Source organism: Xylaria bambusicola, assembly GCF_022495145.1.
Source record: "Xylaria bambusicola strain CBS 139988 unplaced genomic scaffold F5B22scaffold_22, whole genome shotgun sequence".
Taxonomy (NCBI): Eukaryota; Fungi; Ascomycota; class Sordariomycetes; order Xylariales; family Xylariaceae; genus Xylaria; species Xylaria bambusicola.
In genome coordinates, this window is record NW_025953575.1 from 311,983 (window position 1) to 328,247 (window position 16,265).

The 16,265-nt window shown below is 50.1% G+C and overlaps 3 protein-coding genes across 3 annotated transcripts; 2 read left to right on the plus strand and 1 right to left on the minus strand.

The window, feature by feature from the left end:
* Positions 1-1,215: 1,215 nt before the first annotated feature.
* Positions 1,216-9,230, plus strand: F5B22DRAFT_607783 (polyketide synthase). Its single transcript, XM_047975030.1, has one exon. It carries the CDS (start codon positions 1,507-1,509, stop codon positions 9,010-9,012), a length of 7,506 nt encoding a protein of 2,501 aa, XP_047830574.1. The 5' UTR covers positions 1,216-1,506; the 3' UTR covers positions 9,013-9,230.
* A 273-nt stretch (positions 9,231-9,503) lies between these two features.
* F5B22DRAFT_195269 (uncharacterized protein) lies at positions 9,504-10,728 on the plus strand. Its single transcript, XM_047969546.1, has one exon. It carries the CDS (start codon positions 9,600-9,602, stop codon positions 10,515-10,517), a length of 918 nt encoding a protein of 305 aa, XP_047830575.1. The 5' UTR covers positions 9,504-9,599; the 3' UTR covers positions 10,518-10,728.
* F5B22DRAFT_195278 (pyrroline-5-carboxylate reductase) lies at positions 10,729-12,483 on the minus strand. The gene is made up of 2 exons (XM_047969547.1): positions 11,915-12,483; positions 10,729-11,851 (listed from the first exon to the last, which is right to left on the minus strand). The coding sequence occupies exons 1-2, from the start codon at positions 12,015-12,017 to the stop codon at positions 10,941-10,943; spliced, it is 1,014 nt and encodes a 337-aa protein (XP_047830576.1). The 5' UTR covers positions 12,018-12,483; the 3' UTR covers positions 10,729-10,940.
* Between the last annotated feature and the right edge of the window lie 3,782 nt (positions 12,484-16,265).

Genomic DNA, 16,265 nt, shown 5'->3' on the forward strand with positions numbered 1-16,265 from the left:
AGCAACCGCGTGGGACCCCACGGTTGTTTCGGTATGCGATGTTTTTGCAGATGAGCTGAGTCTAAGCGGGAAGTAAATCTCAAATTCATGATCTGATTACTTTGGTCGAAAGTATCGACACTTGGACTTGCATGGTAGCGCGACATAAAGGATCACATAGTATCAGATGTCCCAAGTGGCTAAAAGTGTATGCTAATGCATGCTATCGAATCACTTATTAGTCATGGGGTGATATGGTTCGGGTAAGCAGTGATGTTGTACTCCGTAACGCTAGATTAACTAGGTAGTCTTTCTTGACCTATCAATCTGTAATGCTTCAACACTTCCTCGCGCGCGGCTGTAACTTACACCTTGTGTCTTCTGGTCGGCCTCACACCAGTCGAGATAGCTGCTGATCAGTTCTGGTGTGTCTACACCGTTACCACTAGCAAACCCTTGCTGTTACTCTCCCAGCTCCTTCCTTGCGGAGTGAGTACATGTTAGGCATAGTATTCTGGGCATATGTCTAGCAGGAAGCTTCGGTGTCCGAGAGGAAGAAACTAATAAGCTTTCATCTGTCTGAGACGTGTAGTGTAAGTGTGCCTTAGTACGGGTTCTCACGGCGGGCCTTGCGGGCATTGGCCCCGCAGCAGTGACACCGGACTGCCGAGAGCTGAAGAAGCTAACGTTTCCACGATGTCCTTAAACAGTCAGCACATACATGGTGTATATGGGGTAGATGGATGGAGACGCGGTGCTCTGGCAGGCTAAGCTGAGCTCGGCCATAGATCACGCAACTAGAGTTAATTCTTGTGCCGCCCGCCAAGAAGCACCAGTCCTGGCGGCGCGGCTGGGATGCGATGGGAATGATAACTGCGCCGGCCGGTTGACAAATGTAAGAGCGGAAATGTAAGCTAGGCGGCCAACAGCCGGCTTACGCCAATTCGGCGGTCTCTAGGCTCTCGGCCGCTTAGCTTACTATGTACCTATGGTACGCATCGCGAGAAGAGCTAATGTAAGGTAGAGGCTTCAAGTCCGCAATTCAGCCTCGTTTAGACGTGTGGTCCGCAAGGAGATCGAGGTGGGTAGGCTGTGGGTTGATGCCACATGTAGAACGGGTCCCTCAACACCACATCACCACATGGCCGTGCGTAGTAGAGAGCTAGTTAGGTGCATTATCCAATAATACTGGTCTCAGGCAGATAGTCATAGCATCGCGGAATTTATCAAATTTGATTTTGATTTGTATTTCGTTCAATTCATTATCTCAACTGGGAAGTCTGGGTTATGTAGTCCAACATTCATACACTCTGGCCCCGCGGATTCTTTCGGTATACAGCCCAATAGGTTAGAACAGCAAGGTCGGTGACCGTATTACATCTCTAGCAAAGAGAGATGTCGTTCTGGAAATTGCCTGATGCCTCACATTGTATAAATCTTCGAACCCCCGCATGAGAGACATACGATACTAGCGGTCAATCAACTGGTGTCTTGTAACTAATCATTCTCTTTCACTATACCATCAAGATGTCTCACCTAACTGAGACAAATGCCATCTCAGAACAAGACTACCACACTCTAGTTAACGATTTCAATGCCACAGATGACATCTCTTTGATAGGGAATCGTTTAGATCAACTATTCGAGAATGTTGTAAATACCTTTCCAGATAACACCGCCCTGATACACAACGACGCCGAGGTGTCCTACTCAGAGCTCAATGCAGCTGCAAATATTCTGGCAAGGAGCCTTGCGGGTCGAGGTGTAGGATGTGGTGATTTGGTCGGCCTATCGGTGGACCGCTCCATCGATCTCGTTGTGGTTATAGTAGCTGTGCTTAAGCTAGGAGCAGCTTATGTCCCTATCGACTCAAAATTCCCATCCGAACGCATCAACCAGATGGTGGAAGATGCCAATCCTAAATTTATCCTCATCACTGGCAGCCCGAGTAAAGGTCTGGAGCGCTGGAAAGACATATGCTTGAGCGTCGACCAGGCGAGAGACAGTTCAGTCACTGATACAACCAACCTTAAAACCGAAATCCAAATTCAGAACGTGGCATATACTCTTTATACGTCTGGCTCTACTGGACGCCCCAAAGGAGTCGAGATTAGCCATGGAGCCGCTGCCAACTATCTAGGCTCGCTGCGGAAGCACGAGCCTGGCTGCAATGAGCACGATCGACTGCTTGCTATCACAACCATATCCTTCGACATGTCAGCTCTAGAGTTGCTGTTACCAATATTATCCGGTGCCACAATGATCATTGCAAACACAAGCGCGGTCAGAAACCCACGCGAGCTCATCGACTTAATGGATTGCCATCAAGTCACCATCTTGCAAGCCACACCTGCAACGTGGACAATGCTTTTAGAGTCCGGATGGGAAGGGAAGCCACGACTTTCCAAAATCATATGTGGTGGCGAGCCACTCTCTCGTCAACTTGCAGATCGCCTACTTGCATCAGCCGATTCAGTGTGGAACGTATACGGCCCATGTGAGACGGGTTATGGAAGCGTTGGAAGGGTCACGGAGGGTGACATTGTGGTCGGAAACCCAGTGGCCAACGGCCGCATATACTTACTGGATGACAACATGTCGCCCGTGCCTATGGGCACTGAGGGTGAAGTATGGATCGGCGGTGCCAGTGTGTCGAACGGCTATCGAAACCAACTCGAGCTCACACAATCTCGGTTTCTTGAGAACCCCTTTCACGGAGGCAAATTCTTTCGCACTGGCGACCTGGCAAAGTTCATAGGACCAGGACAACTTCAGGTATTGGGGCGCATAGATGGAGTAATTAAGATTCGAGGTAACCGTATTGACGTTGGCGACATCGAGGCAATTCTTGTCAATCATCCCAAAGTCTCCCAGGCTGTTGTCATCAGTCGTGACGACCGCCTAGTGGCGTACTGTGTGCTCAATGCGCCATTAGATGACCTGACTTCACTGGAGAGCATTCTGCGACCATGGGTTGCCGAGCACCTCCCACCATATATGATGCCGTCATTCTTCGTGCAAATGGATACATTCCCTGTATCGCCGAATGAAAAGATCGATCGCAAAGCTCTTCCCGACCCAATCGAGGTCCTCCAAAGCCAAAACCAGACCCTGACGCAGCCCGCCTCCGAATTGGAGCAACAAATACTAGCCATCTGGTCGGACATCCTTGGTCACACCAGCATTGGTACAGAGGACAACTTCTTCAATATAGGCGGTGACTCTGTGCGCATCATCCGCATGCAAACATTATTGGAGAAACAGTTGGGCAGACACGTGCCAACACCTAAACTGTTTGAGCATTATACCATCAAGGCTTTGGCCGGGTATCTAGCTGGTATAGGCAAAGACAGCCAGGAGGAGACATTTGATGCAGCAGGCAGTGGCTTTGCTGCAGACAATGAAGATATTGCTGTCATATCCATGGCATGTCGGCTACCTGGCGGTGTGCATACGCCAGAGGATTTCTGGCAGCTGCTGCAGAGCGGTGGCGAGACAGTTACTGATGTCCCCAAAGATCGTTGGGATGCTGATAAGCTATATAATGAAGACCCTGATGTCGAGGGGACTTCATATTGTCGCCGAGGTGGTTTCCTCGACTCGGTTTACTCGTATGATGCTTCCTTCTTTGGAATCTCACCGCGTGAGGCACAGACCATGGACCCAACGCAACACCTGTTGATGGAGTTGTGTTGGGAGGTCTTTGAACGAGCTGGCTATACGAAGGACCAGCTGAGCGGCTCTACAACAGGTGTCTTCCTTGGCGTTAGCAACAATGGAACAACGAATCATACACCCCCTGATCTCAAGGGATACTCAATTACAGGAAGCGCAAACGCTACCTTGGCTGGTCGGCTCTCGTGGACTCTTGGTCTACAGGGACCATCTCTAGCCGTCGATACCGCATGTTCGGCATCTCTAGTGGCCACTCACTTGGCCTGCAATGCTCTGCGCCAAGGCGAATGTAATATGGCCGTGGTAGGAGGTGCAAGTCTTCTACTCAATCCCGGCATACATATTGAATTTAGCAGACTCCGCGGTCTCTCACCAGATGGCCGTTGTAGAGCCTTCTCAGATGACACGAACGGCACTGGATTTAGCGAGGGAGCCGCCCTAGTCGTCCTGAAGCGCCTATCTGATGCCCAACGGGATGGGGACAACATCCATGCAGTGCTCCGTGGTACTGCGGTGATGCACGGTGGACATAGCTCCGGTTTAACGGCGCCTAGCGGCCCGGGGCAGTCGAAACTAATCCGCACTGCCTTGGCCCGCGTCGCAATGAAGCCCGGCGATATCGACTACATCGAGGCTCACGGCACTGGCACCAAGCTAGGCGACCCTATCGAAGGTACCGCACTGGCTGAAGTCTTTGGGCCGGGGCGTTTTAGCTCGGATCCTTTGCGACTTGGCTCCGCCAAGTCCAACATCGGACACACACAAGCGGCCGCGGGTCTTGTCGGCTTGTTGAAGGTGATAATGTCTATGAAAAATAATTCTCTTCCCAAAACATTGCATATAAGCAAGCCTACTACGGCAGTGAACTGGAAAGATGCCAACATCGAATTGGTGCTAGAAAACCAACCATGGCTACCTGATAGTGCCCGAACCCGCCGCGCTGGCGTCAGTGCATTTGGCATTGGGGGTACAAACGCCCACATAATTGTTGAGGAGCCTCCTAAAATCGTTAAGAACGAGCCTGATAGCATCAAGTTGCCTACATTCCCAACTGCTCTCCCGGTCGTGCTATCAGCCAAGAGCGACTCTGCTCTCAGGGCACAGGCTGAGAAAATTAGGTTGCACATTGAGAACAGGGTTGAAACGGATGACCAGCTGAGGGACGTGTCCTATTCGCTAGCTACATCTCGAACACACTTTCATCGACGATTGGTAGTAACAGCAGGAGACAAGGCACAGATGCTGGAGAAGTTGGCGTCCGTCAGCTCGGGATTTAGCGAGCCGCTCGATGTAACCGGAGCCTGCAAGGCAAGCCTGGGAATGCTCTTCACGGGACAAGGAAGCCAGCGACCAGGGATGGGTAAGGATCTATACGCTGTCTATCCAGTATTCCGCGAAGCGTTAGACGAAATCGCCGCGCTGTTTACAGAACTGGAGTCGCCTCTTCTCGATATCATGTGGGCCGAGCCAGGAAGCACAAGTGCCGCTTTGTTGAAACGTGCCGATTTTGCCCAGCCTGCCTTGTTCGCTCTAGAGGCATCGCTCTGGAGGCTGTGGCAGAGTTGGGGAGTAAAGCCAGCTTTCCTACTCGGGCACAGCGTTGGTGAGTTTGCAGCAGCTTATGTTGCGGGAATACTCGCTTTACCCGACGCTTGCCGACTTGTTATGATGCGCGGCCGTTTAATGCAAGCTCTTTCTTGCAAGGGTAAGATGGCGTCTGTAGGAGCAAACAGCACCGAGGTTACAGCGGCGATAGAAAGATTGGGCCAGGGCGATAAGGTAGAGATTGCGGGTTACAATACGCCTTTCCAGACGGTAATATCTGGAGATATCGATGCTGTTGAGGCGGTGACACTTGATTTTGCCGACCGGGGCCACAAGACCAAGACGCTTGATACTAGCCACGCTTTCCACTCACACCATATGACCGGCATGCTTGATGGCTTCATGGCTGTACTGCAAACCGTTACGTTCAGCCCACCCACGATTCCTATTATCAGCAGCTTGACCGGCAAACTGGCTGAGGCAGGTGAGCTTGAACAAGCTGGATACTGGGTTAAGCAGGCGCGCAACGCTGTCCGCTTCACCGATGCCTTCCAAGAGCTGGTGAGTCGCGGAGCGAACGTCTTTCTCGAACTTGGACCCAGTCCAGTACTTTGCGGCTTAGGTGCAGCATGCCTGATGGACGCTTCTCAGCTGAGCACTGCGCTCTGGCTGCCTTCTCTGAAGTCTGGCGTCAATGATACCTCGGTCATCCTGAATAGCGTTGCCGAGTTGCACTCGCGACACGTTCCGGTGGACTGGGCGGCATACTTTGAACCTTTCGGCTGCCAGCGGGTAGAACTACCCACATATGCCTTCCAGCGGGAGACTTATCAGCCTTCCAACGGAGGCACTTGGTTTAGCAGCCCGTCAAAGAGTACAGATGTGGATAAAACTACAGAGGGAGTGGACAAAATGCTATTCGATATGAACTGGCGTCCAGTCACGACAGACAATACCCGAGCTCATGGTCTGTGGGGTATTCTCAGCCCGCCGGAGGAAACGCCTTGGACGGAAGAGGTGAAACAAGCCTTATGCAGCATAGGTATCAGGTTGGTGCCTGTTGCAGGTCCAGATGAGTCCCACCAGCTTGACGGCCTGTTCTCGCTGTGGGAGTCTGGCGCGGAAGTTGTTCAGACGGCGCATAACCTCACTGCAAAGGCATTGGTCCAGCTACAAGAGACCACAAGGGCTGGATTTGCTGCTCCAGTGGTGTGGATTACCCGTTGTGCTGTCGGCGCTGCCGCTGGTGACCAGCCTGCCGGAATCGGGGCCGCACCACTATGGGGTTTGGCTCGCACCGCTCGTACTGAGTATCCAGAGTTGCGTCTGCGCATGATCGATCTGGACAAGCAGATGGACTTAGCTACTCTCGAGTCAGCATTGATGCTGGGCGACCAGACGGAGATCGCTATACGCCAGGGACAGGCCCTTGTGCCACACATGGAGCAGGCTACTGCGGTTGCATCAAACCCAGTTAAGCAGCCATTGCTGCGAACCGACGGCGCCGTCTTGGTGACGGGTGGGCTTGGTGATCTTGGAGGCCGGGTAGCCCGCAGGTTGGTGAACTCCCACGGAGTTCGTGACTTGGTTTTGACATCGCGACGCGGCATGGAATCCCCCGGCGCTGACGCATTTGTGTCTGAACTTGAAAAGTTAGGCGTCAAAGCCACCGTGGTTGGCGGCGACGTCGCAGACTTTGACAGTCTCGGATCCATCATACAACAAATTACCGCCGAACGACCATTACGTGGTGTGATCCACGCAGCTGGTGTAACCGACTCGGGTGTTTTGTCGACCTTGACGCCTGAGAAGTGTGCCACCACTTTCGCTCCAAAAGTAGATGGCCTATGGAACCTGCACCAACTCACCAAAGATTTGGATTTGGATGTATTCATGATGTTCTCCTCCATCTCTGGTGTTCTGGGCTTGCCAGGACTAGCAAATTATGCCGCTGCTAACTCCTTCATCGATGCGCTCGCATACCTACGACATAGTCAGGGCCTACCGGCCACGTCGGTGGCTTATGGTCTATGGGCCGGAGAGGGTATGTCAACCACCCTCAACTCAACAACTCGTGCCCACCTCTCGCAGCTTGGTTTAGGGGCCCTTGAATCAGAAGCTGGCCTGAATCTATTCGAGGAGTCTGTCCGCCGGGGCCGCGAGCTTACTGTAGCTGCTGATCTTGATTTGGAGCGTCTCAAGGGCTACTATGAAGAACAAGGCGGTATCCCCAGCCTGCTACGTTCTATGCTCAACCAAACCAAGATTAAGGAGTCGGCCAATCGAGCCGCCAGCCTACGTGACATGTTAGTGGACGCACACCCCGACCAACATGATGGCATTATGCTGCGTATGGTCCGACAAACCGTAGGCAAGGCCTTGGGATACACCAAGGCTGATGAGGTCGATGTCAGTCGACCCATGAAGGAGCTGGGTATTGACTCCCTGACTGCGGTTTTGATCCGCAACCATCTAGCAACATTAACGTCACTGACACTACCCCCCAACATTGTCCTTCTTTACTCGAACCTGAAGTCACTTAGCGAGTTCTTGCTATCCCTGATACTAGGCGATATGGTGAGCGGCACCTCGTCCAGTGCGTCAGAGGCTGATGTTGAGACGCCGGGCACCACGGCATCAGTGGCTTCCTATGTCAACATGGCAGCAATCCGAAGGGGAGTCCTTGATCCCACATTCCAGTTCAATAACGTATCTAAGCATGCTCCTAGCACCCCGGAGGCTGTTTTCGTGACAGGCTCAACCGGCTTTGTGGGTGCTTTCATGATATACGAGTTTCTCAAAAGGGGCATCTCTGTGTACTGCCTCGTTCGCGCCGATGGCCTTGATCAGGCCCAAGAACGGATGGTGAAGATGTTGGAGCATTACAGTCTCTGGAAGTCCGAGTACGAGCCGCTGCTCAACCCGGTTGTCGGCGATCTCGCTCAGCCTCTACTTGGTCTCGACGAAGTTGTATTTGATGACCTGGCCAACAGAGTTGATGCCATCCTTCACTCAGGAGCTCTGGTGGACTGGATGCGTCCATTGGAAGATTATGTTGGCCCCAACATTCTTGGCACTCACGAAGTTCTACGTCTTGCCTCTTTAGGCCGGGGCAAGACCGTGCATTTTATCTCCACCATCTCCACCTTGCCCATTCATTTGGGCTATGGGCTCACTGAGCATGATGGAGAGTATGGCTATGGTACCTCGAAATACCTGGCTGAGAGAATGATCGTGGCAGCCCGTTTCCGTGGTGCTAGGGCGTCGTCTTACCGGTTGCCCTTTGTTGCCGCCTCAGCCACTAATGGTCATTTCCGCCTCGACCAAGGTGACTTCTTACACAATCTTATCAATGGAAGCCTGGATTTGGGTGCCTTTCCTTTGCTCAAAGACGCCGACCTATCCACCGCGCTGCCGGTTGATTATCTATGCGGTACCATTGCGAGCATCATGACCGAGGCTCAACACCGAATTGGTGAAGACTACGACTTCGTCAATCCACACGCACCCACATTCGACTACTTTTTCAAGGTTATGGGTGCCGCTAGTGGGGGCAACCCGACTATTCCCTTTAGCGAGTGGCACCGTCGAGCTCTCGAGTACGCGACAGCCCATCCAAGGAGCTCACTGGCTCGCATCACCACTATCATCGATGGCTACACCGATGAAAATGCGGGTGCATTGATGAAGGGAAATCCCGTTGGAAAACATGTTCTTGGGCTGGATGTTTATCCCGCTCCATTGATTGACGAGGAATATATACACAAATATTTGAATTGTATTACTGCGGCTAGGGCGAAAATAGTTAGGTAAAATAGACTTGGGAAACATAGATGATAAAATAAAATTTCAATAATATCTCGACTCGTACGTTATCCGTGACAAAAGATCAATCGATACCTGAGGGCTCAGGACACTCTGCATAACGTCCCTGTTGAGTGCTATCAAATGGGCAGTAGTATGTGAGTCAAAGGAGCACGTGCCGACGTTTCCTACATTGCGCGGGCTATATGCAGTAGAGAGACTGTGACAGAAACCTGAGCCTCTGTTCCAGCTCACGTAGAAATAATCTCCATTTGCTTACTACAATACACTTTGGCGCAGACCGGTAACGGCGGGAATGCTATTTGGTTGAGTTTGGGCGAGTGCAGCTGGGACCACTACATGTACATTAGTCTCATCCGCTTATTTTCTGAGGAGCTACTGTAATAGGAAAATAGGTAGTATTCTTTCGGGGCACAGTCCTCGTAAGTACTTAGGGATCAATCCGACCTACTTTGTATTGTACCTTCATGTATCTCAAATCTCTTGGCGTTCCAGGCATATTTTAATTCAGCTCATATCCTGCCTCCTCTTATATCATCGCCCTCGCTACCTCTTCATTCATCTCGAAGCTCAAAATGCGTGTAGCAATTGCTGGTTACAGCGACCTGGGTCGCTATATCTGTGAAGAGTTTCTCAAGGCTGGCCATGAGGTCGTTGTCCTAACTCGAAGTCACAAACCCCAGCTTGAGAGTCAGGGCATCACACAGGCTATCACGGATTACACACTGCAGTCTCTGAAGGCGCCGCTTGCCAACTGTGAGGTTCTGATATCGACAATCTCAGACTTTTCATCAGTATACATCGATGTCCACAAAACCCTCATCCTGGCTTGCCAGGAGAGCCCGAAATGTAAACGTTTCATGCCCGCTGAATTTGCGGTAAATATTGAAGCGTATCCGGATCAGCCTGGTTTCTATTACGCCCCGCATGAGCCAATTCGTGAGATGCTACGGAATCAAACGGATGTCGAGTGGACCTTGGTTTGTCTCGGTTGGTTAGCAGATTATTTTCTGCCGACTAAAAATCGATACATCAAGGATATCAGCGGATTCCATCCTATAAATTGGGAGGGCAACAAGATTGTGATTCCGGGAACTGGAAATGAGCCCGTGGATTTCACTTGGGCTCGCGATGTTGCCACGGCGCTAGCATCGTTGGTTGCGGCACCCAAGGGATCATGGGAGCCTTACACGTTCATGTCAGGGGAGCGTAGCTCCTGGAACGATGCAACCCAGATTATTAAAGAGAAGTTCCGACCTAATGATCCGATAGAACACGTCTCATTACATGCTGTCGCGGAGATGATCAAGACAGCTAAAGATGAAGATACCATGATTCTGGCCGATTATTATCTGTTGTCCATCAGCCAGGCCTGCGGAATTCCCGCCGACAAAGTTCACACCCACAGGGAGAAGTTTTTCTCAGGTGTCCGCTTCCGAACTTTGCAAGAAGGTCTCTCTCAATTTGACGACAATCCCAACTCGGTAGTTTGAAGAAAGCGGCAGGTGTATTTTAAGGATCGAAACACGCGAAGGCGGCATGGCAATCATGTCATCTATAGTGCTTCACCGATCTAGACGCACGAAATTCAAGAGATTTCAGACGACGCTCAGGATTGCATTGTTTTCTAACCGACTGGTGACAATAATATCGTATCTTCGTATCTTTATGTGCAGTGTTCAGTCTGGGTAAAAGCCACGAAATTATAACTCCGATTCAAAATCAAGACCCAGGTGCGAAGCTAGCACGGTCATTGTTGCAGGTAACAACACTGAGTGATATCTCAGCAATAATTAACACATATTCTCTTTAACACAATATTTCATTCATCAATTCTATATATACGAATTGCGGAGTGGATTCAGTTGACCAGCACTCTGCCCTCCCAATTCTCCATTCCAAATAACCCAGCGTTTTCACGCTGCTTTCCGCTGTACTTTCAGCCCATCGCCCAGACCACTCTGTTCTGACGTTGATGCCCGCATGGCATCCATCCAAACGGCTCTGGTACGTGCCTCCTCGAGCGTCCGGATGCCTTGTATCGTAGAGCCGCCAGGGCAAGCCACTTCATAACGCAGGTCCTGCGTTGATTTACCTTTTAGGATCAGATCGGCTGTTCCGCTCATTGTGGCAGCGGCCATCTGCGTTGCCTCTTTGCGGGAGAGCCCGAGGGCCACAGCTCCGTCTACCAAGCCGTCGATAACCATGGCAAAGAAGGCAGGGGTAGATCCGTTGAGCGTAGTACCGATCGCGAATGTATCGGGCGAGGTCTTGTGGACGGCTCCAACACATGAGAAAATCGCATGAGCCGTAGCTACGAAGTGCTCGGATAGAGGTCGTGGGTGTTGAGGGGGTCGGACCTCGAGCACGGTGCTGGAAGCTTGCACGGCGCAGGCGATGTTAGGCATGACGCGGACCACAGAGAACGCACCATTGCAGGCGTCCTTCGCCTGTTCATCACGAGCGGCGACAGATTCAAGATGGTCCTCGATATCCTCTGAGGTTACACCTGCAAGCACTGACATAATCAGCTTGCCCTTAAGCGCGGCGGCCATACCAGGCTCTTCGAGAACAGGCTTAAAGAGATGAGGTTGGCAGGCCAATAGCACTACATCAGCTTGTCGAATAGCCGAAACATTATCATTCGTGTGCAAAACCACGGTAGACTCTAGTGTTTGGGACGGTAACTGGGCACGAATGCTCTCCGCCGATTCAGGGCGTCTTACGCAAGCCCTAAACCGACTTGGCAGCAAGTTTGCTCCATCTGATTTTGAGCGGGAACTCTGGGCAGAGAGAACCCCGAGAAGTATCGCGGTTCCCATAATACCTACGTAAAGCTCACGTTAGCTTGGGGTCCAGAGTGCGCAGACGCCGCAACCCAAGGTCTTACCGCATCCGAGAATCGCCAGCGTTTCCCCAACGGGCTCTGGGCCGCCAATAGCTACTGGCAAGATACCAGCTTGCCCTTGCGGAGGTGCTGTAGGAGGGCTCATGGTGGACTGTTTCTTTGATGCGATATGTGTAAGGAGGCTAAGGTAGCGGTATCGAGAACACAGAACCTGGTCGTTGAAAGTAAGAGCTCAACGTTGATGTTCAAAAGATACCCCTTGTTTCTCGAGTATAAACACTATATGCAATGACGCTCTGCTCCATCGGGGGAAGAGAGCAGCCGTCTTACATACCAGCGGTACATAGCAGTGGTAGATTTGCGTTATTCCCAATCATTCCAGAATTGTCGTGACTGATGGTGTTGTTAGCCTTGATGACTTACTACACAACCACCATCCACCGCACAACTGCGGCCGGCACTTTTTCCCCGGCCCCCATATTCTTATGCACGTAATGTTGAAGATGCGATGTGCTGTCGATCACTGGTTCACCCAATAGCAAGACTAGCGTACGAACACCTCAAGATTAAGGGTTCAGAAACTATGAATGAGACTCTGAACCTCTGAGTATTGATCAAATTAATTGGAATTTTAGTAAACTAGCCCCTTAACCCTTCAGCCCCTCAACTAGCCTTACGCAAAACCGCACGTCTCGTAGCCGTTTCTGCTTACAGGATAGCTACTTCACGTCGGCCAGAGAAAGGACCACATGAAGGTGTTCTGCCTGATCGCCAGTGTCTAACAACTTAAAGTTGAAGTTTCCAGATTTTGACATCCGAGAAGAGACTACCTTCACACGGAATTACCTAAAAATAAATAGGTAGGCCTTTGAATTTGCGCGTTCTTGCCCGTGGCAAAAGTTATGATATGATATGATATGATACACAAAGTCTACCATAGCGCTGTACTGTATACTAGCGGTTGTGTAGTGGTACCATTCTTGGTTACATGGCTTATGAGTCGAAAGTCACTAGTGTGCCCAAGGACTTTCCACGATGGAGAGCAAGGGAGCCACATTCGGATTCCGAAATAAATGACCGTGCTTTGTAGTGTAGCCAACCAAGCCAAGCCTTCATCTCATCTTATGACTAACAAGTCAGCGCTTGGCCTAGCTTCCGCACGCGGAAAATGCGGCCAGGTTATACGGACTTCACGAATCGCTATCCGGACTTCACCCTAAACCCAACATAGTAAAAGCTAGGCCGGTACGTATTAATACCCCCACAACGGTCCTTAATACACCTAATTTAGCCTTTTTAGAAGTACAGCCTTTGTATCGACCAGTAGAACCCATAATAACCCACTACTAAAAAAAACATCCACTCAATACCGCTGCCAAACGGGGTTATGATAGCCTTACAATGGCCTGTTCAGAGTATTAAAGAGTGGCAAGCCTCGTACGCCCAGCTAAGCCCAAATAGGCGTTATCTTTAACTTCAAAAACCAACTAATTAAGTAGCAAAAGGGGTAATTTTTAATTAAGATATATAAATAAATTACTTTTTAAAGGCTATTTATAAAGTACCTAATTAAAAGTATAAGTATAAATATTATTGTAAGAAATTAGCAATAATATAGGAAAGTATCTTTGTTTTAGTAGGATTGCTACCTATTTTTAGATACACACCTGTGTAGACCCGCCCTAACCGTCAACATTACTAGCGTTTACTCCCTATCTTTAACTATCCTAATTTATATGGGAAAACAGGGGGGTCCTGGACATTGCCCCAATTCTTACTATGTTGGGTTTAGGGTGAAGTCCGGATAGCGATTCGTGAAGTCCGTATAACCTGGCCGCGGAAAATGAGATTCATACATATGTAATGGATAGGGATTCGATCCTGGTGATGCAACCAGGCCCCGCTTTCATGGTTCTCAGGACTCTCTATGGAGCTGAGCATCATCGAGACAGTCTTGCAAGAGGGTGATTGTTGGCGAGTCGCAGCACACTGTTCTTTGCAACATCGATGTCCGTAACTATTTGCGCTTCCAGACCCAAGCATCTCTGACCATTATTAGAGATATCTATGCAACAGGCACCGGGTATCTTGTAGTCCTTATGGTCGATACATCGAATCGCGACGCAGCACGAGCCTAGCCTTTTTCGGTCTTCAAGATTTCCTGTACATATGTGGCAGAAGAGATCGTCGGTTGCGCTACGGCAGCCATCACCCTATTGAAATATGATTGGCCACGGTAAGCGCGCCATCTCATTCAAGAATGGCGACTACCGGGACACTATCTAGGTTGCCGATGTCTTCGGCTGACCCCGTTGCGGCGTTGCGGGAATTTTGGTGACACAGACGGACGGCGCATAAGTGCCACGAGCTAGTGCAGGGATACGGGATACAGGAGGCCGTCAAATCTCAGCCGGAGGCTACACTAATCTACCTAGTAGATAGATCGTTGTGGATCTACCTAACCTGAGGTAGTTTACGCAAGCGAGAAACGTCGCCTTTGTAGCGAAGGGAGAATTCCAGATATTCAATTCTGCCTCGAGCAACTCAGTAGTAATTCCCACCCAATATGCAGCAACGCAGCAGGCCCGACTTGCGGCACCTATCATGCAGGGTGTCCCCGGATAAGTGCCTCCAGACACGGCACGGGGCATATTGTGGCCCGTTGAAAGGCAAATCAGTATTACTACTAAGTAGGTATTACCAATCGGATCATGCCACCAAAGCCAAGCTTGTGTTGTAATGCTTTTTCTTCCAACAATTGTACCGATATCATTACTGTATCCTTCCCAGACGATGGCTTTCGAACGGAACGTCATGGGAACACTGCAAAGCTCTTTGGTTTTGTGTGGCCACGATCTTCTAGGAACTTGTACCAATGAAACGGAACTAACTTGTCTTATTCTAACGTGGAGCTTTTTGCCTGGGAATCCTCTGTGTGCGGAATGATGCCGTAGCACAACTAGCTTATCCCACAACACTTCCGCACTTCCAACCAGGTTAACCCCTGCTTGCCGACGGCGGCACTCGGCTTCTACCGGCAAATGCAACAGCAACGCCTCAGTTCCAATCCTGTAGGTATCTGTATTCCAAGTCGGTGTATAACTGTTACGCATCCCGCATTGGAATTTAGAATCCTTTGCGCGCCGACAATGCTTAAACCATTTGCTATCAAGCGCCACTTCCCTTGAGGGCAATTATGGAAGAAAGACGGGCGAATTGACTGTCCGGCTCTCAATGAAACAAACATAAGGGTTGCTACTCAAAGCACAGCGAATTTTGCTACTGTACCGGTATGACCTGGCCGGATAGCAATTATACATGCTTATTTGTTGCGCAGTATCATGTCGGCGAGCGAGCCTTGGAGTCGTAATGCATAGAGTTACATATACAAGAAATTGTAACTATTCTATGAGCAGAGACTAAATAAATTTACCAGTCGAGCCAGTATACTGACAATGACATCAGCTACCCGAACAAGCACCGGTTATCTGGGGACGTGGAGGTTTTGCTTAGTTTTCATTGCGTAGACGATCTCGTTTCCTCAACCCAACCCCTGTCATACCCCTGTCAGACTAATATCAGACCAATATCTAGCGCCATCAATCTCAAATTGGAGATTCATACTAGCCCTGGGGTACTACTACCGGTATGCCCTACTGTGCTGCTACCCTTCCTCATGGCAAATTCATGGATTGCATCCTTGAAGAAATTCGGACTCCTAAGTATGCTCTCACCGCCAAGTCCTGGGGTATGACTTGAAGAGTCGAATTCCAGATATTGGAGTTTGCCGCTTTGCTTACTAGTGGCTACCTCAACACCTCGTACGATAGACCTCTTACCTGTTACATTCCTTCAACTAGGCGCTATTCGTATAAGCAAAACAACTTGAGACTATGCATATTCTTGTAACCCTTCTCTTAGCCCTTTAGCAGGCTCAAACACGTGCTCTCCACAATTGGAATATGACCCTCCTGCAGCACGTGTCCACGCACGCTACTATGGTAACCTAGTCAACCTCGCCCACTTCGTCATTTCTACGCTGAAACGCCATTTGCGGTGATAGATAACTCATTTATTCATTGTGTTACGGTTTGTCCAGCCGACCAATGTAGAATGTATCTCTGTCATTCTCGACACTGTGTTCGAGGTGCTGGAGCTGATGTGGCAGCAGTTGTAGTCAGCGATGCGCCTGTATCAGCGTCACTGTCGCCCCCGCAATAAGATATCCGCCGGTCTTCATTAATGCTGTTGTTTGCAGTTACCAGCTAGGAAACCACGTGGAGGGCTTGGTATAGCTGCAGGGTGCAGGTCACTTGTCTCTGAAATGTTGTGATTCGATTTGAAGCTTCATACCAGAAACCATTAACTCATAGTCTTGAATATAGACCTACTG